The following is a 13,335-nucleotide window of genomic DNA, read 5'->3' on the forward strand; positions in this document are numbered from 1 at the left end:
TGTTTCATGTGAGTATTTTATCAAACTTTTTAGGAAAAATAACACGAATCTTTTAATTAAAACTTTAAAAACTCATTTATTGAAAAAATGGAACATTTGCCAACTTAGTTTATCTGGCTATCATAAATCTGATGTTAAAACCAGACAAACACAGAGAACAAAATTGCAAACCAATATTCTACATGTACATAAGTACAAAAAAAATCCATAACAAAGTAATGACAAATCAAATTCAGAAAATAAAAATGTTTTACTACATCATGAGAAAGAAAAGATGTCCGTCCTAGGAATATAAGGTTTAACACTTTTAAAGAACAATCATTATAGATTGCAATTTAAAAATTTGGTTAGCTTTTTAAAAATTATTGAAGTATAGTTGCTGTACAATACTATACATTACAGGCATACAATATAGTGATTTGCAAATTTCAAGGGTTATACTTTTTATAGTTATGAAATATTGGTTATATTCTCCATGTTGTACCATACATCCTTGTAGTTTATTCTATACCTGATAGTTTGTACCTCTAAATCCCCCAGCTTTATACTTAATGTATTGTTAGTGCTGAAAGGAAATAGTACATGTAATGGAGAGTCTTAAAAAATAAAAAATTGCAGATTTTGTGAATGAGAGGTAAGAAAGATATGAATCCATCCCAATCTCAAGCTTCAGGAAGGTAAATATGGCCAAAACCAGTTCCAAGTTGTTTGTTTCATAAGTCCAAGAACTCAGACCAGCCTTTGATTTACAAATCATACCCTGGGTGTGTACAAAACTTTGTTAACAAGCAACTCAAACAGTTACTAACACTGAGTAACCAAGATGGAACGACTGGAAATCACTACTCTTGCTATTGTGATTTGTGTTACTTGCCTGGTTTTTCTTTTTGTGTGGAAGAAAAGTCACAAAGATTTGGGAAAGCTCCCTCCTGGCCCAACTCCCCTTCCCATCATTGGAAATCTGATGCAACTAAACCTCAAGGACATCCCTGCATCTCTCTCCAAGGTAAGGGGGATTCATTAGGGGCTGGTCATCTCCAGGTAAAGGGGAGTCACCGTCAGATTATCTTTGTGTCGTCTTTAAGTTGTCTTATTAATAGTTTTACTCACTGCTAAGACACTTTAGTGTATCTATTTCTGTATTACAAGACAGATGTTCTCCTCCCCCCTTTATTTTTTCTGATTTGGATCACTTTAGAGGTGATAGTTAATTGTGTTAACCTGACCTGAGATGCAGATTGAATTCTAGTGAATGGGAAAATTCTGAAGTCAGAACATATTTTAACCGAAAGTCTTCCAATTCTCTCTGCATATAACACTAACCAAAAGACAAGCAAATGTAAAAAAAATGTAAATAATGTCCTTTTATATTACTATTACTATTTCAGACTAATCTATGGGATAATTTGTGATCCTCCTTTTGAAGAGTGATCCTCACACCTTGCTCTTACACAACCCAGCTCTTCTCCCCAACTGACATTCACTCCTTTGAGTTCACTGTGCAAGTATACATTCTCCAAAAATTCTCTAATTACTGTCATCTGACCAATGAATAAAGAAAGTATAATGTGAACATACACACACACACACACAGAGGAATATTTCTCCTTAAAGAAGGAGGAAATCCTGTCACTGACAACAACATGGATGAACCTGGAGGATATTATCCTAAATTATAGAAGCCAGATGCAGAAGGACAAATACTGTATGAACTCACTTATGTGGGGGCTCTAAAAGAGTCATACTCATAGAAGTAGGGAGTGGAATGGTGGTTGCCAGGGACTGGGCGAGGAGGAGACATAGGGTGATGTTCAATTTTGCTGTAAAAAAGGAAAGTCAAGTTGCCATAGCTAAAAGGGAATGGAATCCAGTGCATAAGCTGGAGAATTGGGCCTTTTTTAGGGGCATGGAGAGTCATTTATATTAACAGAAAACTATGTATATGGGTACAGATTCAGGTGAACAAGTGGAAGCTATGGTAGAAGCACACGGACATTCTCTTCTATTATTTCTATTATCTCTGTGAAATAGGGAGCAACATCATCAGCTGAGGGTGAGGTTGGGAGAGAAGGGCCTGATATTTTGTGCCCCAAAATACAGAGAGACACTCATTCAGAGGAACCAAGGAAGTAGTTTGATTTTCCGTGGACAGAGAAAACAGAAAGTGGCAAAATTCTCTACCATTTAAGTATAAGTTTTAAAAAGTGTAGGAAAGGCAGAAAGAAAAAAGCGGTGGCAAGTTCAGTAAGTTTTGCCATTTAAGAATTTTATTATAAAAAATGGAGGATTATAATATACATATGGATCTTTAAATGTAATTTTATTTTTAAACTATTTAATTTAGAACATGAACATGTGTCTCCACCATCATGCATCTTCACATAAGTACTTTCAAATGGCTACTTTAAATTCACATGCATGGATGTAAAATACATTTGAAAATCAATCCCTAGCTGGCAGCTGTTTTAGTACTCTATTTTTTCCCTTGACACAATGCTATCATAAACATATAGATTTCATTCTTTTTAATACCTACTAAGTAAGCTCTCTTTCTCTTATCATGGCTGATTCCTTCTAATCTTTAGTTTCATCTTAAATATTACCTCCTCACCGAATTTTCATCTGTTTTATTAAGTTTTCCCATTAGCATCCAGCATAAGTACACTCTTTACCACTTTCATAGAATCATGTGCAGCTTGTATTGCAAATGTAGTTTGTTTTACTGCCTGTTACTTCCACTAGACTCTTAAGTTCCATGAGGGTTCCTGGCACAATGTCTGACAGAACATAAGTCCTTAGTGAATCTTTGCTCAATGGTTGCATGTATAGATGAAAGAAAGAATGAATCCATGACTGTAGCCCAGGTTAAATTACTGAAAGGAACTTAATGGAGCAAAGTCTAAGCTACGTGTGAATCATTACTTAATTCCCACCGAAGCCTCCAATGGAGAGATTTCACAATAACCCTTATAGTTGTTTGCATCTCTTTACAGTTGGCCAAACAATACGGCCCTGTTTACACTCTGTACTTTGGGTCCCAGACCACTGTGGTCTTACATGGATACGAGGCGGTGAAGGAAGCTCTAATTGATCAAGGTGATGAATTCCTTGACAGAGGACGTATTCGTATTATTGCCGATACCCAGAGAGGATATGGTATGTTTCAAAATACAAGTTAATTCTTTTTAGCAAAAAAGTGTGATTGACCTAATGAGTATCTGTTTTGCAAGAAGTGATAAATTAGATGCTGCAATAATGCACTGCAATTCAAATACTAACTACTCAGAGTTAGTCCATACTCCATATGTTAAGTGTGTGTGTGCGTGCACGCATGCACGTGCTAAGTTGCTTCAGTCATGTCCCATTCTTTGTGACTCTATGGACTGTAGCCCCCCAGACTTCTCTGTTCATGGGATTCTCCAGCCAAAAATACTGGAGCAGGTTGCCATGCCCTTCTCCAGGGGATCTTCACAACACAAGGATCAAACCCAGGTCTCTTATGTCTCCTACAATGGCAGGCAGTTTCTTTACCACTAGAGACCACCTGGTAAGCCCTACGTTAAGGGCATCATTCTCCAAAAGACTACCCTCACTTCTGATGTCAGCCCACAAGTTCAGGGGTCTCCAGATTACCCACACTTACAACCAGCTGGCTAAAAGTTCAGGGTTTCCATGACCACCTCAGGTTCAATAATTTACTGGAATGACTCACAGAACTCAGGAAGATGCCATACTTACAATCACAATTCTATTACATATGAAAGCTACAAATGGAGAGACATGTTGGACAAGGTTTAGGAGTGCCCCAAATTCAGAGCTTCTATATTCTCTTGCAAGGAATCAGAATACGTTACCCATTCAATGTGTTGGTATATTCACCAACCCAGAATCTCATCAGAGCTTTGGTGTCCAGAGGTTTTCACTGGAACTTCATTACTTGAGCACAGTTGATTGATTGGCCATCTGATAGAACTCAGTCTCTAGCTCCTTCCATTCCCTGAAAGTCCTAAGGTCTGGCTGATATCACTTGGGTGAAAGCTCCAGTTCTCTAAATACAAAGTTCATCTTTCTGGCATGGCCAACTCCATCTTGACACTGTTTAGGAATCTACCATGAGTCACCTCATTATCATAAACTCAAGTGTGATCCCAGAGGCTCAGCACAAATAACAAACTTCTGTGTTAGAAGTGGGAAAATCCAAGGATTTAGAAGCTCTCTCCCATGAATGGGGACAAAAAACAGACAAATTTTTTATTTATTGTGCAACAGATACTCTGATAATTCTATTGAGATAAACATCAAAAACAGACTTTAAGTTCCCTTTAAGGTAAATCTGCCAATGTGATTGTGATTTTTTTAAAAAAAAAAAGCAATCTGGAAACATTTTGAAAATAAAAGTTGTTACCCAAAGGTCTTAGGATTTAGAGAGCCATGCTTGGGGTGTCATTTCGCAGGGTACAAAGATTGCAGTGGCATAGTGGCAGCAACAACAAACAGACGACTAGGTACAGAAATTACTGTGTTTTCAATGTCAGCTCCTGGTTTGTGGCTGGTGGGAAGGTGGAGAGGTGGGAGTGAGGGGGCGGAGAGAGGGTGGTAAGATCAGAGATGTAACACACAGGGAGCTACAATGGTACTTCAGTTCAGTTCAGTTCAGTTCAGTCGCTCAGTCGTGTCCGACTCTTTGTGACCCCATGAATCACAGCACGCCAGGCCTCTCGGTCCATCACCAACTCCCGGAGTTTACCAAAACTCATGTCCATAGAGTCGATGATGCCATCCAGCCATCTCATCCTCTGTCGTCTCCTTCTCCTTCTGCCCCCAATCCTTCCCAGCATCAGGGTTTTTCCAATGAGTCAACTCTTTGCATGAGGTGGCCAAAGTATTGGAATTTCAGCTTCAACATCAGTCCTTCCAATGAACACCCAGGACTGATCTCCTTTAGGATGGGCTGGTTGGATCTCCTTGCAGTCCAAGGGACTCTCAAGAGTCTTCTCCAACACTACAGTTCAAAAGCATCAATTCTTCGGCGCTCAGCTTTCTTCACCGTCCAACTCTCACATCCATACATGACCACTGGAAAAACCATAGCCTTGACTAGACGGACCTTTGTTGGCAAAGTAATGTCTCTGCATTTTAATATGCTGTCTAGGTTGGTCATAACTTTCCTTCCAATGAGTAACTTAAGCAAGCTCAAGTTCCTCAGTGGGACAACAGGCTCACAGATAATTATTTTCTTACTATGTTTTAAAACTTAGACATTTGTTATATATATATTCCTTTATATATATGAAGTATTACACAATAAAAAAAAGCTAGGACAGCCTGAAAATCTCCTCTAATCCATTTAAAATTGTAAAATTGCAAGCCCCAAAGAAATAGAAACTTAAGTCTTTTCAAAGCGTATTTATGAATAATTAATTAAATATTATGCAATGTACTAAGTGATGAAAGAGAAACAATTTTTAATCTCTCTTACATAAGATGTACATGCTTACCTAAAGAAGCAACCAAACCTTCCCTCTATTTCTTCCCTTTTTTTTGAACAAGTTGATTATGTTGGCTGTGTGTGAGCTTTGGAATTAATTTTTTATTTGTTTATATTTGTATGTGCTGAGTCTTCATTGCTGAACAGGCTTTTCCCTAGTTGCAGCGAGTGGGGGCTACTCTCTAGTTGTGGTGTGTGGGCTTCTCATAGCAGTGGCTTCTCTTGTTGTGGAGCATGGGCACTAGGGCATGCGGGCTTCTGTAACTGCAGCATGTGGGCTCAGTAGTTGCAGGTCCTGGTCTCTAGGGCACAGGCTCAATACTTGTAGTGCACAAGATTTATTTGTTCTGTGGCATGTGGGATATAACCCGGCTAGGGATTGGACCCATGTCTCCAGCACTGGCAGGCGGACGCTTTACCACTGCCACCAGGGAAACCCTGAAATTAATTTTTAACTGAAGCAGAAGGTATTGGGCTGGATTGAGCTCAGTTCAGTTCAGTTCAGTTGCTTAGTAGTGTCTGACTCTTTGCAACCCCATGAACCGCAGCACGCCAGGCCTCCCTGTCCATCACCAACTCCCAGAGTTTACCCAAACTCAGGTGCATTGAGTCGGTGATGCCATCCAACCATCTCATCCTCTGTCGTCCACTTCTCCTCCTGCCCTCAATCTTTCCCAGCATCAGGGTCTTTTCAAATGAGTCAGCTCTTCGCATCAGGTGGCCAAAGTATTGGAGTTTCAGCTTCAACATCAGTCCTTCCAATGAACACCCAGGATTGATCTCCTTTAGGATGGACTAGTTGGATCTCCTTGCAGTCCAAGGGACTCTCAAGAGTCTTCTCCAACACCACAGTTCAAAAGCATCAATTCTTAGGTGCTCAGCTTTCTTTATAGTACAACTCTCACATCCATACATGACCACTGGAAAAACCATAGCCTTGACTAGATGGACCTTTGTTGACAAAGTAATGTCTCTGCTTTTTAATATGCTGTCTAGGTTGGTCATAACTTTTCTTCCAAGGAGTAAACGTCTTTTAATTTCATGGCTGCCATCACCATCTGCAGTGATTTTGGAGCCCAAAAAAATAAAGTCAGCCACTGTTTCCACTGTTTCTCCATCAATTTGCCATGAAGTGATGGGACCAGATGCCATGATCTTAGTTTTCTGAATGTTGAGCTTTAAACCAACTTTTTCACTCTCCTCTTTCACTTTCATCAAGAGGCTCTTTAGTTCTTCACTTTCTGCCATAAGGGTGGTGTCATCTGCATAGCTGAGGTTATTGATATTTCTCCCAGCAATCTTGATTCCAGCTTGTGTTTCTTCCAGCCCAGCGTTTCTCATGATGTCCTCTCCATATAAGTTAAATAAGCAGGGTGACAATATACAGCCTTGATATACTCCTTTTTCTATTTGGAACCAGTCTGTTGTTCCATGTCCAATTCTAACTGTTGCTTCCTGACCTGCATACAGATTTCTCAAAAGGCAGGTCAGGTGGTCTGGTATGCCCATCTCCCTCCGAATTTTCCACAGTTTATTGTGATCCACACAGTCAAAGGCTTTGGCATAGTCAATAAAGCAGAAATAGATGTTTTTCTGGAACTCTCTTTGCTTTTTCAATGAACCAGTGGACGTTGGCAATTTGATCTCTGGTTCCTCTGCCTTTTCTAAAACCAGCTTGGACATCTGAAAGTTCATTGTTCATGTATTGCTGAAGCCTGGCTTGGAGAATTTTGAGCATTACTTTTCTAGCATGTGAGATGAGTGCAATTGTGTGATTGAGCTCAAGAGGGGGAAAAAATTGCTGTTTTCACAACTCTGAGAATATTGGTTTTTGAACCTTCCTATAAAATTCTTGTTACAGGCTTCTCAGTTGCCTGTAATGGGAACTGGTGGTTGGTTGGTTTAGTCACTAAGTTGTGTCCACCTCTTGTGACCCCATGGACTGTGGCCTACCAGGCTCCTAGCCCATGGTATTCTCCAGGCAAGAATACTGGAATGGGTTGCCATTAATTCAGCTTTTCTTTTCCTAAAACTTTCTATCCTGGAAAATAACAAAGAGAAAAACTATTCACTGGTATTTTAGTTTTCCTTCAGCTTAGTTTCCTAGGGCTGTCATAATAAAGTACCAAAAATTGGGTACAAACCTTAGGACGACAGTATTTTATTGTCTTACAGTTTTGGAGTCTAGAAATCTGAGATCAAGACGTCAGTGAGGTTGGTTCCTACTAACAGCTGTGAGGGAGAAAAGGTTTCATGCTTCTCTCCTAGCTTCTGGTGCTTTACTGATAACCTTTGTTGTTCCTTGACTTGTAGATGTATCACCTTAATCTCTGATTCATGTTCACATGTTCACTGTTGTATGTATGTCTCTGTGTCCACGTTTCCCCTTTCTAGAAGCATACAGTCATGTTTGAGCATTCTTTGGCATTGACTTTCTTTGGGATTGGAATGAAAACTGACCTTTTCAAGTCCTGTGGCCACTGCTGAGTTTCCAAGTTTGCTGGTATATTGAGTGCAGCACTATAACAACATCATCTTTTAGGATTTGAAATAGCTCAACTGGAATTCCATCACCTCCACTAGCTTTGTTTGTAGTGATGCTTCCTAAGGCCCATTTGACTTCACATTCTAGGATGTCTGGCTCTAGGTGAGTGATCACACCATCGTGATTATCTGGGTCATGAAGATCTTTTTTGTATAGTTCTTCTATGTATTCTTGCCACCTCTTCTTACTATCTTCTGCTTCTGTTAGGTCCATACCATTTCTGTCCTTTATTGAGCCCATCTTTGCATGAAATATTCCCTTGGCATCTCTAATTTTCTTGAAGAGATCTCTAGTCTTTCCCATCCTATTGTTTTCCTCTATTTCTTTGCATTGATCGCTGAGGAAGGCTTTCTTATTCTCCCTGCTATTCTTCGGAACTCTGCATTCAGATGGGAATATCTTTACTTTTCTCCTTTGTCTTTTGTGTCTTTTCTTTTCTCAGCTATTTGTAAGGCCTCCTCAGACAGCCATTTTGCCTTTTTGCGTTTTTTTTTTTTCCCTTGGGGATGGTCTTGATCACTGCCTCCGGTACAATGTCATGAACCTTTGTCCATAGTTCTTCAGGCACTCTGTCTATCAGATCTAATCCCTTGAATCTATTTGTCCCTTCCACTGTATAATTGTAAGGGATTTAATTTAGGTCATACCTGAATGGTCTAGTGGTTTTCCCCAGTTTCTTCAATTTAAGTCTGAATTTGGCAATAAGGAGTCCATGATCTGAGCCACAGTCAGCTCCCAGTCTTGTTTTTGCTGTTTGTATAGAGCTTCTGCATCTTCGGCTGCAAAGAATATAATCAGTGATTTTGGTATTGACCATCTGGTGATGTCCATGTGCAGAGTCTTGTGTTGTTAGAAGAGGGTGTTTGCTATGACCAGTGCTTTCTCTTGGTTTACTATGACCAGTATGTGAACTGTGAACATTCAGATGTTCCAGATGGATTTCGAAAAGGCAGAGGAACCAGAGATCAAATTGCCAAATCATCAAAAAAGCAAGAGAGTTCCAGAAAAACATCTACCTCTGCTTTATTGACTATGCCAAAGCCTTTGACTGTGTGTATCACAACAAACTGTGGAAAATTCTTAAAGAGATGGGAATACCAGACCACCTTACCTGCCTCCTGAGAAATCTGTATGAAGGTCGAGAAGCAACAGTTAGAACTGGACATGAAACAATTGACGGGTTCCAAATTGTGAAAGGAGTACGTCAAGGCTGTATATTGTCACCATGCTTATTTAACTTATATGGAGAGTACATCATGAGAAACGCTGGGCTGGATGAAGCACAAACTGGCATCAAGACTGCCAGGAGAAATAACAGTAACCTCAGATATGCAGATGACACCACCCTTATGGCAGAAAGCAAAGAGGAACTGAAGAGCCTCTTGATGAAAGTGAAAGAGGAGAGTGAAAAAGTTGCCTTAAAACTCAACATTCAGAAAACTAAGGTCATGGCACCTGGTTCCATCACTTCCTGGCATAGATGGGGAAACAATGGAAAGAGTGACAGACTTTATTTTTTTGAGCTCCAAATCGCTGCAGGTGTTGACTGCAGCCATGAAATTATAAGACGCTTGCTCCTTGGAAGAAAAGTTATGACCAACCTAGACAGCATATTAAAAAGCAGAGACATTACTTTGCCAGCAAAGGTCTTTCTAGTCAAAGCTATGATTTTTCCAGTAGTTGTGTATGGATGTGAGAGTTGGACCATAAAGAAAGTTGAGTGCCGAAGAATGGATGCTTTTGAACTGTGGTATTGGAGAAGACTCTTGAGAGTGCCTTGGACAGCAAGGAAATCCAGCCAGTCCATTCTAAAGGAAATCAGTCCTGAATATTCATTGGAAGGACTGATGCTGAAGCTGAAACTCCAATACTTTGGCCACCTGATGGGAAGAACTGACTCATTTGAAAAGACCCTGATGCTGGAAAAGATTGAAGGAAGGAGGAGAAGGGGAAGTCAGAGGATGAGATGTTTGGATGGCATCACCCACTCTATGGACGTGAGTTTGAGCAAGCTCTGGAAGTTGATGATGGACAGGGAAGCCTGGTGTGCTGCAGTCCATGGGTCGCAAAGAGTCAGACACAACTGAGTGACTGAACTGAACTGAACAGTCATATTGGATTGAACCCACCCTAATCTCATTTTGCTTCCCTCATAGCTCAGTTGGTAAAGAATCCTCCAATCTCCAATGCAGGAGACCCCAGTTCGATTCCTGGCTTGGGGAGATATGCTAGAGAAGGGATAGGCTCCCCACTCCAGTATTCTTGGGCTTCCCTTATGGCTCAGCTGGTAAAGAATCTGCCTGCAATGCGGGAGACCTGGGTTCGATCCATGGGTTGGGAAGATCCCCTGGAGAAGGGAAAGGCTACCCACTCCAGCATGCTGGCCTGGAGAATTCCATGGACTATACAGTCCATGGGGTCGCAAAGAGTCAGACAGGACTGAGTGACTTTCACTTTCACTAATCTCGTTTTAACTTGATTACCTCTGCAAAGGTCCTATTTCCAAATAAGGTCATTATATTGTCTGTAATGATCTTATTTAGAAATAAGACTGTAATTCATAGATACCGGGACCAGGGCATCAACGTATTTTGAGGGGAAACAATTCAACCCATGACACCTTTGTAAATGAAATATCTGCTAAAATGTTAGATAGCTTTCTGGCCTAGTGAAATTTGAGCTTTGTAGTACAGCACTGCAGATTTTGTGTCTAACTAATCAAGTTGTTGAAATATTTCCTGTTAACCATCAACTCACTATTTTACCCAGTATCTTAATCTTTAAACATTTATCTCATTGACATTTTGCAACAGCTCAAGTCCTTCCTTTACCTTACTCGTTCAATCCATACACCAGTTTTAGATGCCATTGTTCACTCACTAAAATACAAAATTGAAAATAACTTAGTACTCTTAAAGGTATGGCTAAATAGCCATTCATTCTTTCCCTGGAGGGGTGCAGATGCTATAACGGTTTTGCAAAGTAATCTACTTTATCTATGGACATATAAACTGTAGAGACCTATTGAGGAATCTAGTTTACATAAATAGAAGTAAACAGCTATGTAATTATTCACCCATGCACATACTTGCCCCAAAACAGTGAATGTGGAGAGGGCATTGCTTCCTTGGAACACTGCCCACCAGCAGGGATGCAGGTGTGATAAAAAAGTATATATTTTTAAGTGTATTTACATTATAGGTATACATTCTGAACAAAGTGAGAAAAATAGGAAAGTATTCCAGTTATCTCTTGTGTAACAAACCACCCCAGAAAAACACCGTATAAAACAGTACCCTCCATCCCCCAGCCTTTTTAATGCTCATGGACTCTGTGATCAGGAATTGGAATAAGCCATAGTGGAAGTGGCTTTTCTCTGATCCACAAAGTCTTGGGCCTTAGCAGATATCCTTTTGTTTTTCCCAAATAAAGCAGCTAAGGGTGATTCGAATAGCTGAGGGCTGAAATCACCTGGAGGCTTCTTCATTTACAAGTCTGGTGCTTGGGTAAGGATGACCCAAAGGTTGAGCTCATCTGGGCCTGTCAACAGAGCATCTGCCAGTGGCCTGCCCATGTAGCTTGGGCTTATTGCTGGTGCCTGGAGTCCAGAAGGGGGCATCCTGAGGGGGAACGTGTGAGCATTCCAAGCTGTAAAGCTTCTTCAGACCAAATCTCAGAACATAGAACCATTTTATTCGTTGCAAGTAATTCCCAAAAGCCAACCCTAATCCAAAAGGACAGGAATTAGGTTTCCTTTCTTGATGGGGAAGTGGTGGTGGTCATACTACAGAAGAGAAATGAAGAATGAGAGATACGGTTGTGGTTCACTCTGGGAAATGCAATCTGCCCTCAACAAACAGGTGGAAGAGGAAAGTGTCACCTTTGCACTGATATAAGAAAACCTGAAGAATAGAAGTTTAAGTGGGAGCCAAGTGTTCCTGCAGTGGAGGCTAGAATTAGAGAGACTTCTGCACTGAGTCACAGACAACCCTGGACCAAAGCTGAACTCCCTTCATAGAAAAGAAGAGACTGACTTCTGTGTGTGAGATTCATGTGTATATTCTCAGATCTGGACTCCCCAAAAGCATTTGAATTTGGAAATAGGGACATAGGTTCAGTCACTGGGTCAGAAAGATCCCCCTGGAGAAGGAAATGGTGACCCACTCCAGTATTCTTGCCTGGGAAATGCCATGGACAGAGGAGCCTGGTGGGCTATAGTCCATGGGGTCACTGAGTTGGACACAACTTAATGATTACACAACAAAACAATATAAGATATCAGATATCCCTCTGAAATAGATATTGTCAAGAGCCTTGACCTTAAATTTTTAACTGACAGCATCAGTGAATCAAAGCAGCTTTCACATAGCTCACTTATTGTAATCAGTCCCTAGAAAATATTTTAGCACTCTCCCGCCATCACCTTTACCTGGCATCTACTCCAGCCCTGGGAGAATTCAACCATCTTCTCTGTGTTTGTACTCAGAAGATAAACACAGCTAGAGAAATTCTCTCAATAATTACACTGACTTCCCTTTAAATTAATACCTTTAAACCTCAATTAGCCTCTTACTACATGTTTCTCTGTCTGGCTCCTTTTTCTATCTGTGAGACTCTTCATTCCTCGTATTCACACTCCCACTATGCATTTCCTCTCTTAGAACCATTGTATCTTAACTCATTGTAACAACAGAAGCATCAGAAAGGAATTTTCTCAGTTTCTTAACATTTTATCTGTAGGTCTATCTGCCTCTGCACCCACATTCTGCTTTTTTCCCTGTGTTACAATAGACAAAATGTCCACATGTGCCCTAGATCCCATAGCATCTCACCTTCCCAAGGATCTTACTTCTTTGGTAATGCCTTCTCCATCCCAGATTATCCATTGCTCTCTTCTTGTCTTAAAAGCCACTTGCCTTCCTTCCCTTATTTGCCCTGGTTCCCAGTGCTACAGTTACTGCAGGCTGAAATTCCCACAGCTCGCTCTGGCTGGGATCAACCAAAGAGAGGCACTGGCAGGAGGTTGGGGAATGGAAGGAGAGCCAGAGGTCCCCCTCTCTGTGCCTCAGATAGCATCTCTTACAAGAGCTTCATGTCCCCCATGACTCCAGCTCCTTCAGAACAGGACCACTCTGGTTCCAGTTCTGTCCAGGTAACCCCAGCCGTTGAGCTCCTTTGTCCCTTCCATGGGAAGATGGCAGCAGTTTTCTGCTGTTGATAATTATCAGTTGTCTGGCTGTCCCTGGTTTAACCTCTCAGTGTTTCCATCACCCTAAAACTAATTCCCTGGATTAAATTTCTT

General features: G+C 40.7%; 1 protein-coding gene across 1 annotated transcript in view; it reads left to right on the forward strand.

Annotated features, from left to right (window-relative positions):
- Positions 1 to 823: 823 nt before the first annotated feature.
- The window catches only part of LOC145529085 (cytochrome P450 2C23-like), a 32,363-nt gene continuing 19,851 nt past the window's right edge, over positions 824 to 13,335 (forward strand). Inside the window, exons 1-2 of the mRNA XM_081548730.1 lie at positions 824 to 1,006; positions 2,994 to 3,156. Coding sequence (XP_081404856.1) covers positions 824 to 1,006; positions 2,994 to 3,156 — 346 coding nt within the window. The remainder of the gene's footprint in view (positions 1,007 to 2,993; positions 3,157 to 13,335) is intronic.

Source organism: Giraffa tippelskirchi, chromosome 2 (genome assembly GCF_054371585.1).
Source record: "Giraffa tippelskirchi isolate mGirTip1 chromosome 2, T2T-mGirTip1v1.2.pri, whole genome shotgun sequence".
NCBI classification, from domain to species: domain Eukaryota; kingdom Metazoa; phylum Chordata; class Mammalia; order Artiodactyla; family Giraffidae; genus Giraffa; species Giraffa tippelskirchi.